Raw genomic sequence first — 13,772 nt, 5'->3', positions numbered from 1 at the left:
TTGTTGTGTGTATTCTATTACCTTTAAATCAGGAGGAAACTTTATAATAATAGTTTCTTTTACGAGACCCAGTCAACCTAGAGCGCGTTGCACCCGTTAACCCTATATCTTCCTTTTTTCTTTGCCATCAAAGTTCCCTTCTGGAACCTAGTTGATGTTTTTATTGTCCAAGTCAGAATTATGAATTACTTTTGCCAATGTACAGCGTCGAGTCACGAGTATTACCTTGATTAATATAGGTTCAACCATAGTAGAAAGGTTTTTTTAGAACTACATTTATTGATTTTTGCTTTGATTTAAAATTACACCCTGAATTGCAAGGAGACTTGAACAAATTTTCTGGTGACGTTTTTTTTTTCTTTTGGTGGGCTTTAAAAACGACAACAGCCACTAAACTCGACATAACTATTAACGATCGGCAAGCAATTGTTTACCTTTAAAACGGAAACAAGATTTAATAAGTATGTTACCCTAGCGGTACCCTGGCGGTTGCTATACTTTCCTCCAGTTACACTATGAGTGGGTCGTAAAGACGTGCATCGTCGTCACTGGAACTGAAACACACCAAGTCATTGATTTTATGCTTTGATTGTTTTGTAAATGCGCGTTTGGGTCTTTTCGAAGTTTGTACCAGTAAAACCGCGTTTCAGTAGTCTGAGTCCTGTTTAAGGGTTATAAAGAGCTCTCGTCCAGTTGAAATCATCCCACAAGCTGACATCAGTACTCCAAAACACATGATAAAAACATTTGGAATAACTTGGTACCACTTGAGCTGCCAGTAGAAAATTTTCAAGTAGAAAATGCAAGGGAAGATAACTGCAATGGCAGTGCCCGTACCGCTGCCGATAAATGCTGCGAACAACGTGAAGTGTGGAACGAGTATAGCCATGAGAATAGTAATGGCGGTCAGCGTCAACCGTAATAGAACCACGCATGCCATGCCAGGTCGGCTACCGTCATGATTCAGAAACCTTGCCGTCAAGCACCGTGGCACTGATCTCTCCGTCATGTCGAATACCGCAAACATGGGAAGGGAGTATCCCATGAAGGACAGCACTGTTACAACAATGTTCACGATGGTACGGTAAGCACCTTGGGGGAGGTTGTTAGATACCATGTCACTGACGCTGTCTGTGAAAGTTAAGTAACCAAATATTCCCACGGCAATTTTGAGGACGGTCATGGCAAGATAAGCGAAGTTTATGACACTGTTGAACTTTTCTGGGTGCCGCATGTTGCCCTCGAGAACCGTGAGGTAGATTTGAGACGAGTAACCAGCCAGTACTACACCAAGAGACAGTGGGAACCGTAGCGGATCGAAAACCAGCAAATCTTGGGATTTCCACGAAGCGCTTTGACCCAGACAGTACGCGACTACTATGGCGAATGTTGCGAAGGCAAAAGAGATGGTCACCATACTTATCTTGGAAAGCAACTTCACTGAGTTGAGAAAAACGTTTGGTAACATAGCCAGGCCAAAAATAAGGATCCAAATTTGTTTTCCGATTGGAAGAAATGGAAAAGTGTAGTAAACGGCCTCTCCACAGGCTATAGGATAAATTGTTGCCATAAATATAAGTTCAAGGAACTTCGTTACATCAACCATGTGCCTTCCGTATTTGGGCCAGAACGCGTCTCCGATGTCTGCAAACGTATTACGCACACGTATACGGCCTTTACCAGGAAATTCTTCGTACAGGCATTCTATCAATATCTTCGAGGTATGGTTAGAGATGACAGCCACAGCTATGATACCAATTATGAACCAATACCCTCCAAAGAGCGTTACCAAAGGCATGGATAAGATGCTGATACCTTGGACCGAGTTACACGCGTTCCAGAAAGAATCCATAGTTGAAATTTTTTTCAGGTCTTCTATGGTCTCATCGAGGCTCTTACTGCGTTCATTGCTTTCCAAGACTAGACTCTCGTCAAGTTTGTGGTATCCTTCTCTTAAAGGCATATTTCACACAAAAATCTGAATGCTTGGCCAAGCTGGTGTGAAGAACGTGCTCCTCAGTTAGGATGGTGTGAACGCAACGAGGTACAAATATGGTGCAAATAATGAATTTGTTATAAGATTTCAAAGACAAAAGCACGCAGGAATGCAAGTGCGTTGATTAAAGGCTATTGTACTCAGCCCAGCTGTATGGTTAATGTCAATGGTACGTAATTATGTATTTTCAGGAGTGAATAAAATTAATTTCTACGTTTGAAAAAAAGAAATTGTATAAGGACAGAAGGTAGATAGAGATAGATAAGGACACAATGAGAAATAGAATCAGTTGATAGTCTAAAATAAAGAAAAGCATGTATTTTGTCTAAATAATTTACGGAGACCGTAACACTGCGAAAATTTCTTAAGGGTAACTGATTCAATCGCCCCATGTAAGGGAATCCGGATTCCGGAATCCAGGAATTTTGTGCTTGTGGAATCCGGAATCCTGGGCTTTGGAATCCGGAATCCAGCACTAGGGATCCGGAATCCTACTAAAGATTGGAATCCAGAATCCAACTTACTAAAGATCCACTCCTGATTGGATTGAGCAACTCGCTCGAAAGAAAAACCATCTATGGAAAGCCTCCCCAGGGTGTATGCCTCAACGTGATGACATACAGTGTAATATCGGCATATCTGGTGTCAAAACCATAGTTGACGAGCTCCATATGAAAGGTCAAGGTCACGGTCAGCGAGGGAAACCTTGCTTATGAGCGGCTGACAGGATCCCAAAATTCGAGGGTTTTCGAGGGAATACAGCGCAGCCTTTTTAAGGTATAAATTGGATTGTTGTGAATAACTTCAACCTCTGGCTATGTTTGATTCTCTGTTGTTCACTGGCTTCGCTGAACTTAAAAAAATAAACCAAAAGCGATTTGACCTGGCATAGGACTGGAAAAGGTGCACCTGGGGTGAACCTTTTCTTGAACCTTCCTGGTCCACTCCTGGTCCTCCTGGTTCCCAATTGAAAATAAACGTCCACTTTCAACATTTTACCAAAAAAGAAATTCACAGTCTGCTAGTCCCTAATTTGGTCCTAGTAGTTTCGGTCAGAACAGTTTCATGGTTTCGATAATCTTTATTTGAGAAATAAGCTAGGTACTGTCAGAACCGTACCAATCAGCTGTTACTAGAGTAATCACGTGCAAGGCCGCGGTGGGTGCCTTTTTCATTCATCCCCGGCATTCGAGTGAAATCTCGCCACCTCATCGATAAGACGAGCCTTTTGAAGTTTGTTGTCTGTTGGATTTTTCTTTTCTACTTTATTAAAAAAGAAAAAAAAAACGTTATGGGAAAGCACAAGCAAAAACAAAAGGCTGAGAGAGAAAGGCACGTGTAATACTGTGTTGTGAAATTTTATACCAATTTTTAGCTGACTGATAGATCTAAACGAGCCAAAGGCAAAGCTGCATGATTTTTCGTTTGTGTCGATCTGTGCACTGTAACGTGGCGGTAAGCAAGTCACAAACATGAACGAAAAATTGATTTTTTTCTCAATCATAATTGACATAATTGAATGTAATATGAAGTTTACGTCGTCCGTGGAGAAAATATCGTATAAATGAGCGCTATATGGTTGTAAAACGCTTAAAACTAGCCAACGCGTCAGAAACGCTTAAGTCTCTCTTCATCTCTCAGTCATCTCAGACTCGGTCGAGGAACAGAAGGATTTTTCATGTTTTCTTTCTACAGTTGTGCTCCTGAATAGGCCTCGTTCACATTAAGGTCGCTTTTGGAAATTAGACCGATCTGAGATCGGTTTAGTCCGTAACTTTTTTTTTGTTAAAAATGGATCCTAGAGACCCCAGACCATCTCAGAGACCCAGATCTCTTATTGACGAAGCCGAAGACGAGATCTGGTCAAATCCGATTATTGCCTGTCAGGAATGTGACAGGCGATGAAAGAGCGTATGCTCGAAATAAATCCTCAATTTTCGACGTCTTAAACAACGAATTTGATAGAGCCGTGAAGTTATTTTTCTAACAAAACGTGGTTATACGCACATCCTAAGTATGAACCAACTATTTTTTTGTTGTTTGTGTTCTTTTTATTTAACATCAAATTCAACGCGACAGTTAGTTTGAATTTCATTATCATTACGCGCGCTAAAACCTCAAAGCAGTACGCGTCAACTTCTACGCGAGAATTTTTTACCCTCAAGTCTTTATTGACACGGAGAGAGAGTTTTAAAAAGTCTTAAAGGATAAGATAAAAATGGTTTTCCAAGTTTTATTCAGACGGAAAACTACTCTTTAGTGAACGTAACCAAAGACTTTAATTTGCAAAGAATGAATTGCACACGCCACAGCGTATTTTTATTTGGCCAGTTACTAATAAAACGAGAAACCAGGCAAAAAGAGACAAAACGACCTAAACGATCCACAACGATCAAAAATAATCGACAAAAGATCCACAACGACCCAAAACAGGCCAAAACAAGTTCCACCCTCCTAGGAACGTCGGTTAAAATTGATTAAATAATAAATATTTCACTGCGTTTTCATACCCGGAGCGTAGGATGATCTGTATGGTCTTTTTATGCAAAAAGGGGTTCTTAGGGGTTCGTCACGGGAACACGTGACGAACCCCTAAGAACGTCTGCGTGGGAGGCTAGTAATTTTGTAATCGAAAAAGAAAACAAACTTGTTATGCCTTCTAATAACGTCTTTCGATATGGCAAGTGCGAAGAAAAGAATTAAAACCGGAAAAAAAATGAAATCCACCTCTTTTTGGAATCCGGAATCCACTGTGCTGGAATCCGGAATCCGGAATCCAGTACCCGGGATCCGGAATCCACAGCATGGAATCCAGAATCCAAGACTGTCCTGGATTCCCTTACATGGGGCGAATTCAACAAAGTTTTATTACACTGTTGACACTGTTGTCTCGCGCGGGCCCGTTTCTCGAAAGTCCCGGAAACTTTTCGGGCCCGGAAACAGTTGTTTTACGTTTGCCGTGTTTGCATTCAACATCAAAGATTCAATAATTCTGAAAATGATACAATGAAACTATCAGTTAAGGACTTGACTGATTGTGAGGAACTATTCAACAGGTTTTGATTTTAAAATTTTGCCTTCGGCCCGTAAAATTTTCAGGCCTTTCGAGAAACAGACCCCAGGAACGGAAAATCACCAAAAAAAACACACACACAAACACATATCGCTGGCCAAAATAATGTGAATAACTTCCAGTCATGTAATTACGTTTCTTGATCTGTTCTTCAGTATTCTTCTTCTAGTTAGTGATTGCTTTCATAAGTTTTCCGACGAGCAATCCATCATTTTTACCGGTTGGGAGCTCGCCGAAGGAGTTTCCTAGTCTTCCACAATGGTCGTCGTATTTTCCACCAATACGTCCCAAACGTTTCTACCTGGATCCAAAGTATGATTAATATTCTGGACTATTCTAATGTATGGTTGTAATTCTAGCACATAAATTTTGAGTCGCGTTGCCTAGTAAGTCCTCGTGCAATCCGGGATATTGACCATTTCGGAATCCCCCATAATACTCTCTTTATGTTTAGCCCCAAAATTTTGCATAATTTATTGTTTTCAAATGCTCTGGGGATAAGCAGTTATCCCACGAGAATTTGAAAATTAGCAATTAATGAATGAGGCCGAGTAGGATATGAAGAATTAACCAGATCGAGGAGGGTGTTATCCGTAGAGGCCGAAGGCCAAGGTTGGATAAAACATAGCTAAAACATGCTTACCTGCATCGATGTTAAGTTTATCTTCGATAGTGTACGTTTAGGTTTTTTCCAGCTCCGCAAATATTCTCCAAATAGCAGATGTCGTCCTCCGAGTTGTCTTCTTGCTGTTTTTGCAATGTTTTTAGCCATTAGTTCGCCTAGTTCCAGCTGTAGTTCTTACACTTGAAACGAGTGAAGTGTCCGCCATTTTAGTTTTGACAACGAAAACAACTCAATCTCGTCCCCAGGTCTTCTCGGTTAACGATGCATTAACCTGTAGAGGGCTGCATTTTTGACGTCATTTCCTCGTTAAACACAAAATTCTTCCAAAGTTGGTCATCATTAACTGCATGGTGAATTATGCGTGTGCTTTTAGCCATTCAGAATTGGGGAAATATTTTGAATGAATAATAACAATAGTTTATGTACAGATTGGTGGGCAAACAGAGTCTACTATGTGGAATTCGAAACTGACATGGAATTCCTATTTTCCGTACTGCATCAGGTCTAGAAATAACCAACAGAAATAAGGATTGTTGATTTTGACAGTGGGAGAGAAATGATAAATTTTATTCACAAAGTTTCTATTCACGCTGGGAAAAAAAGTGCTAAAAATCGGCCACAAAATGTGTCCAAAGTTTGTTTAAAAATATGCTGGAATGTTACAAATATCTCTTAAACTATAGAAGATAATGAGTTGAGACTTTCGCTTTGTATTTGTCTTAAGTTTTTCTTTCAAATTCTCCATTTTGGGGGTTAGTACTGCGCATGACCAAAAATCCCATTTTCTGACGTCATCAGTTGTGACGTCACAAAAATGAAATTTGAGATTTCAAATCGGATAAGTTCTTCAATTTTATGTGCACTATATTTCTGCCAAGTATCACACTTTCAGGTTTAATTCTCGTGGAGGAGAAGTCTTTGGGAGTTTTGATTTTTTAATTGGCCACTAGAGGGTCACGTCACCAACAAAACGCCTATTCCAAAATTTTTCTGGAGTCAAGTATTGTTGCCTGTATTAATTTCAGTGTCATGCCTTTAAAGGAAAGGAAGTTATAGCCCCAAGAACTCCAAAAATGTTTGTGCCTATCACCCCCCTCCCCCCCCCCCCCCCCCCACTCAATCTTTTGGCTGATTTTTACCACCTTTTTTCCCAGCTTGTTAGTTATTATTAAATGGCATACTGACATTGACAAAAGCTATCAAACACACCCAAAAACATTAAATCAGCCAATATAGATGTAGAAAAACCTCTCATTTTCGCCCGTGTGTATACAAACGCACCTGTGGCTACACCGTCACAATGGTTCCAGTATTTGCTGTGCTTCTTCCTTGCTTTCCTTGGCATTCATGTGTTTTGGTTGTTTAGATCCTTTGAACATTGAAACCAGTGAAAATTTGAAATCAACTATTCTCAATTACTTGCCTGATGTCGCTCTGTATTCGCTGTTTTTAATTTTATGCTTGTAATAACATATCTGGGCGAGTGTTCCTGTTTCCAAGACACTTGACTTGTGATGGGTGATCCAGAATTTTCTTTTTTATAATTCCTGTTTCTACTTCTTTGGTTTGATGCCACTTTCCTGAGTTTTTAAAATCGATTTCAAAATGTAGGGTTCAGTTAAATCAAAGTGAATTACAAGCAAAAGAGTTTACATTTGTTTTGTGTTTGTGCAACATCCAGATTCCCTGCGATTAATTTCGTTTCCACGGGCAATTTTTATTTCGGTAAACAATTTTCACTTGATTTACATGTTATACTCTTTTGGTTCAGCCAGATGAAGGGTAATCCACTGTACAGAATATGAAGACTTACCTTACAGTCTCCTGAATTCGTCTTTCAAGGTCAACGTTGACGCGGTCTAGTCTCCCTATGAGCAGTAGTTTTTCTACAAATAAAATAGCAAGCAAGGGATGGGAAAATGAATAGAGCAGGATACAAAGAACTTCAGCAAGAAGACCAACTAGACGGCTTGGATAAACAGACCACCGTGAGACACGGAAAATATCAAGAAGAAAACCTCGCCTCATCATGCGAAACCTTCTGGAATATATGCAATACAATTCAAGGGTTACCAATTTTGGTTATCCCTTATGCTTTCAAAGATGGTGGCTATTTAGCGCTTTCAACTCTATTACTAGTTGCTGTTGCTTCAAACTACACTGGAAAAACTATTGTTAACTGTCTGTACGAAGTAGACCACGAGAGTGGCAAAAGAAAACGGGTCCGCAATTCGTACGCAGATGTTGGAAACGCTTTCTTTCCGAATATTGGTGGTTATCTTGTCCTTGGTACACAGTTCTTGGAGCTTCTTTTTGTCGCCGCTGTTTATCCGTTGTTGGTTGGACAGTTACTAGCCAAGTCTTTTCCACACATCGCCATTCCCTGTTGGCTTTGGACACTGATCGGTGGCATTGCGTTTGTGCCAAATATTTTTCTTAAAAATCTTTCTCAGGTGGCCTGGACAAGTGTACTAACAGTGCTGTCAGCCAAAGTCATTTTCACTACAGTTCTCATATACAGTTTGTCGCATTTTCAGAAATGGGAGATTAGTTCCTTAGATCAGTTTGACGCCAGCACATATCCATCTGCTTTAGGAATACTGGTAGCAAGCTATTTATCACAACCATTTGTACCTCTCATCGAAGAAAGCATGCGTTACAAGAAAAGATTCAACTCACTGATGAATTTATCTTATGGCACAATGACATTACTAAATGTCATCATTGGGCTGGTCGCTTATCTCTCGTTTGAATCTAATACTCACGAAGTTGTCACTAATAATCTGCCAGAAGGTTCATTCCGTCTTTCCGTCAACGTTATGGCGGCCGTGTTATCCTTCACATCATACACGCTGCCAATGTTCACAATTTTTGAAATCGTGGAAAACTCTAACCTCCCTTGCCTACCGATGGATTTTGGTAAATCTGTGTTAAGTCCATCCGTTATTGTTTTTCGCTTGTGGATGGTAACGGTCAGTGTTTTATTTGCGGCTACTTTTCCCGCCTACACTTACCTGCTGGCTTTTGTCGGCAGCATTGCGGGAATTAGTTTGGAGTTTATTTTTCCTCCTCTTTTCCACCTTAAGATTTACTCGTCAGAAATGTCCTGGTACAGTTTTTTACTGGATGCTGTGATCCTACTTGTTGGGAGTGCTGTGTTGGTCACCGGATCTATATTTTCGCTGCGTTCAATAATTCAAGCCTACAGCAATCCTATCAGTGGTAATTGCGCCTGAGAACAAACAAACCGAGTTATTACAAATTTTTCAATTAAAGCGTCCTTAAAAGAACCCTTCGATGAAGCTCTAAGTTTGTTTTCATTAATTCTTGTCTACAAATTTCTCTTTACCATATCATGGTCTATCATAGGTTGGTGTGAATGACTGAATTGAACGGCACGTTTACTCCGTATATTTAAATTATTGTGTCTAAAGGAAAGGGGAATAATTGCGTTAAGAATTTTGCTTAGAACTTTTGCGGAACAAAAGGGAAAAATGCTGCTTTAAACTGTACCTATAATTATACTTGTAACTCTGGCTAGTTTCCTCGCCAAATATAGTGGTGGTAGTGATTAGACCCTACCACCCTACCCTAATGACTACTAACCGGTAATGGAAAGTTAGTCTAATCCATTCAGCAATAAACTGAACACGGAATAAACACTAATTTGTTTGCCCCTCGAAAATTCTGATTTCACTACTCATACTGTCTTGGTTTGAAATGTTATTTCCGGGCATTCAGTTTTGTGGGAATTTGAAAGCCATACGCTTTACTTGTTCTGCCTCGTACCCAGGCGAGTACTAGCGGATTCGAGAGCGACAGGTGCGATTTTGCGCTAACGCTTAACGTTCCCATGGTCCATTGCGCGATACTCCTTGAACGCTTCTACCAAACACTTTAGACGCTTAGGAACGAGGCAGTCACTTATTGCGATCACATGTACTTGAAAATGTATTATTGATAAATATTTAGTCACAAGTGAATAAATGTTCTTCTTTAAACTCAACTAATTGTGTTCTCATTTCCTCTGCGCTGTCTAGGTATTTATCGCCGAATAAGGTGTATGAATCGTGAAATTGAAAACAAAACTGATATTAGCATTCCACGGAAGTATTAAAAACAATCCTGAGAAAAAGAACATAAATCGTATCATTTGAAATTTGAGATCTTGATGGCACTTTTTTCATATATCATTAAATTAAAAGCAGCTGTTTTAAAAACATATCGAATGGAGTACCATTTGCATAGAAACGAATACTTTAAAATGCTTCTAAAAATAAACTGGTCTGTGATAACCCCGTGACAAGCGTCTTAACATGCTCTCTCAGAGTAATAGGCTCCTTTCCCTTCTTGATGACTGATGATGCCCGAAAAACATCAGGAATGAGCCGAGGACAATTGTAGTCAAAAACATTTAATCTTCGTCGTAGGGATAGGGTTTAGGTCATTTTTGATGTTAGCCTTTTGAAGCAGTCTGTCCATAATATACTTCTTTAGTTATTTTGCGTAAGAATAAGTATGCAGTAGGCAGATCGACAATGATGTCTGAATAAATAGCCTGCAGTTTCATATCTCGACATGAGACGTGGAATCTGAGAAAAAGATTGGACAATCCTGCCAATTCCCTAGGCCTCACTGTTCTTCACGTTTTATTGATAAGTTTTCACATCACGTGGTTCGGCCGACCTATCATCTCAGAGACATCATCGAAATGCATGACTTTGAAGCCTTGGGAAAACGCCATAAGCACTGGGTCCGATAAATTTCTTCTTAACGCCTTACCTTGGTAAAATATCTACCCTCATCGTTTCGCACAATAGCCCAATGCCGGTTCTTTATGGATCCATTTTGCGCAGATTTTCTGACTTCAGGACCTTCACATCTCCTGATCGACGCTATACACCGAATGCAAATATGGCGGACCTCTCGGCCGGCCCGGGTCTAGTTGCTTGAAAGCGAGGCTAGTGAGGCCTCAAGAGTTATGTTTTGACTGCGCGTCTTAGCGATTGAGTCGATCGATATGGTTTGCTTCGAATTGTTGCATGCCTGAGGGCCACCAAAAAGAAGATTTTACTCTAGCTGGTATAGCCTTTACTTTCCCGAGATCTTTTCACAAAGAAAGTTAAGGATTCATGCGATTCAGCGCGGTGATCGGAAGCACTTTACAGCGAAAGTGTGCTCGCTTTACTTGCTTTAGATGAGAGGACTCACGAAAGTATTTGAATGAAATAATTTTCACAAGGGATGATGCTGTTTTAAGATGTGTTTATGGTCTGTTATTTATCCAACAAAACGTAAACATTCTCGAGGACGCGAGCATCCGCTGTGGACTGTATGATCTTTTAGATTTCACGTTGAAAATATAACAACAACAATAACAATCGCCTGTTAATCCTACAAGCGTGGCCTGTGAAACTATGTAAGAACCAGAAGAAAGCGACATATTTCAAGAACAGTCCTTGACCAAAGTGCACTGAAAAAACTGTTGTCAACTAAGAAAGTAAGAAGAAGGAAAAAAGGTTGTGGCAGAGAAAGAGCGTACAAGTATTCGAGCATTGTATTTGACCTTGCGCGTGATTTATTTTAGCAAATTGTCGAATGGTTTCGAGATAAACTACCAGCGATTTTCCAGAAATTGCTTCTTTTATGGCACTGCTCAAACTCTTGAACACAGGATCGTGAGGACTGTGAAAACATTCGGCCTTGTTGTCTGTCGTTGTGTCCCTGAGAGCGCCTTAAGATTGGTAAGTCGCGACGGCGGACTCACTCGTTCTCGAGGATATTTACCTTTCCTTGGTAAGAGAACGGACAAAGCAAACTTGAAACAGAACCATGAATCTTTCAGTTATTCACCCATTCTAATAGTTTCGTAAGTCTACTCTTCTGAAGTGAAGCAAGCGCACTTTCGTTCTTTTATTTTTAAACTCCGTGATAGTAAAGTGCCTCCATTCGCCGCACCGAATCGCTTTAATCCATTTCTTTCTTCGTAAAGAACCGTGCCAAAGCGAAGATAATAAACTTTCGTCTCTGCTGGAGTTAAATCTCCTCTTTGATGGCTCTTAAGCACGTAACAACTCGAAGGAAACCATATTGATCGACTGAATCGCTAAGACGCGCAGTCAAAACAAAACTCTCGAGGCCTCACTAGCCTCGCTTTCGCGCAACTAGACCCGGGCCGACCGAGAGATCCGCCATATTTGCATTCGGTGTATGACATTTTGAAAAGAAATAACGTTGCCGCTTGCTTTTTATCATTTTATTCTTGGGCGCAAAAGCCGTTGCCCGAAGGCAATGGCGAAATGCGGAGCATTCCAAGCGAGGCACGACGGTCGCGATCTTTCATGCATCTTACCTAATACGAGCCCTCTGTCCTTAGGCCGCAATGTTATCTATGCGGTATTATGTTGCGTAACGAGACTGTAACGTGACGATATTTCGGCTAGTTTTTAATGTTCGTGCGACGTTCCCTTGGTTTGGATCCTGTGCCATAAGGGACTATGCAATGGACGATCTTTCTTTTGCTTCTTTTTCCATCTTGGTAGGAGAAGTGCACAGCTTTAAATGGATAAACCTTTTTGCGGTGGAAGAATTCCCGATCATTTGCGCCACACACTAGCCTTGGATACGGTACCACTGATCCAAGGGCTACGCAATGTCATCAGTTTCACCCGCGTGTACAGAAAACCAACCCCCGCTAACCAATAACCGGATCTTTGGTGTCTAATAATCCTTTACAATTATATCATAAGGGATGTGGTACGTACCCTGTAAACTTAAAATGGGGTGTATTGTGTGTTGTGTCCAACCATGTCAAACCACCTTCAATAATTGTCGCTTTAGCTGTTTGCTGGGTGCCCCCCTCCCTGGTCACCACCAGAGTATTATGCTTAACCCGAAGCAACCCCATCCGAAGAGCAAAGCAAATCCACCAAATGCCCAGAGCGGATTCGTTTTATATCCCCATATAGACTGCACGTATATTTTAGAGTTATGCAAGTCTAAAGCAGCTGACTGCTAATTAGATCTGAGTTTCACACCCAGCAAAAATCCGTGTGTAGATAATTAAGTCTGGTCAAGAGCAATAGTGCCATAAACGTTCTTCATAAGCGGAAACAGCAAGGACGGTGAACAGCCGGGGTTAAAAGTAAGTGACCAACTTTGGCCAATTAAGTTGTTCCTCGTGGAAGATTTCTAATAATCTTTGCTTGAAAATCAGCTACCAGAACGTCAAAATCCATTACAGGGACAAAGAATTGGTAGGGCGACAACCTTCCGAATTTACTACGGTCTTCTACACGTAAGTGGTGACCTCGTATGATTGTCACTAGATAAGTCTGAATTATTGTGCTTACTAAATGTGCCATCAAAAGCCTTAAAAAGCTTTACGAAGATCAGAGAAAGCTTTGACATTAAACTGAAAATTCCACTTAGAATAATTCATTGCATTACTAATAAACCAGTTTATAAAATACCTTCGATTTTCTCCTCGGGGGTATACCCTAGCCTGCGTAGCTGGCGGTATTGTGTGGGTGCGAGATTAAAATTTTGGCGGCGAAGCCTTGTTCCAAAAAAAGGGAGTAGGGACGAGGTTGAAATAATATTTCTCGCGGCTTCGCCGTCAAATCTCACTCGACTACATTACAACGGCTCCGCCGCAAAATGTCACTCGACTACTACACAATACCACCAGCTACGCAGGCTAGGTATACCCGGGAATTCGTGGTGGGGGTGTGCCGTGCGGCTCTCCAAATCCTGACGCTATTTCAGACCAATACGTATAAGGGAAATGTAAGGGAGTACCCCAGGGGATTTTCTCAGTCAAAAAATGAACACTATCAATTATTAACTTGATAACGATAAAGCAAGTTAAGTGAAGGCAGCCATTATAAATGAAGATGTGTTTGAAGCTAGGCAGCGTACTGGGCTTTTTCATCGCCTCCCACAAAAGATGCTACGATGAGTACCTTTTGGGGTTTTTCCTCACTTTTTGTTGAAGTTTAAACCTTTTGATGAGTTTTTCCCTTCTAAAACGTGATTCCAAATCTCTGTGTGTGTGTGTAGCATGGGAGGGTGTGTGT

At 40.7% G+C, this 13,772-nt stretch overlaps 2 protein-coding genes across 2 annotated transcripts; one reads left to right on the top strand and one right to left on the bottom strand.

Moving 5' to 3' along the window:
- Window positions 1-141: 141 nt before the first annotated feature.
- Window positions 142-2,201, bottom strand: LOC140949269 (vesicular inhibitory amino acid transporter-like). Its single transcript, XM_073398493.1, has one exon. The coding sequence runs from the start codon at window positions 1,961-1,963 to the stop codon at window positions 647-649; it is 1,317 nt and encodes a 438-aa protein (XP_073254594.1). The 5' UTR covers window positions 1,964-2,201; the 3' UTR covers window positions 142-646.
- Window positions 2,202-7,258: 5,057 nt separating this feature from the next.
- On the top strand, window positions 7,259-9,748 carry LOC140949268 (vesicular inhibitory amino acid transporter-like). Its single transcript, XM_073398492.1, has one exon. The coding sequence runs from the start codon at window positions 7,614-7,616 to the stop codon at window positions 8,928-8,930; it is 1,317 nt and encodes a 438-aa protein (XP_073254593.1). The 5' UTR covers window positions 7,259-7,613; the 3' UTR covers window positions 8,931-9,748.
- The last annotated feature ends 4,024 nt before the right edge of the window (window positions 9,749-13,772 follow it).

The sequence above is a fragment of the Porites lutea genome, chromosome 9 (genome assembly GCF_958299795.1).
Source record: "Porites lutea chromosome 9, jaPorLute2.1, whole genome shotgun sequence".
Classification (NCBI taxonomy): Eukaryota; Metazoa; Cnidaria; class Anthozoa; order Scleractinia; family Poritidae; genus Porites; species Porites lutea.
This window is presented reverse-complemented; position numbering and strand designations above follow the sequence as displayed.

Excerpts from the sequence above, each read along its gene's own strand:
- LOC140949269 (XM_073398493.1), bottom strand. The coding sequence starts at position 1,963 with ATGCCTTTAAGAGAAGGATACCACAAACTTGACGAGAGTCTAGTCTTG.
- LOC140949268 (XM_073398492.1), top strand. The coding sequence starts at position 7,614 with ATGAATAGAGCAGGATACAAAGAACTTCAGCAAGAAGACCAACTAGAC.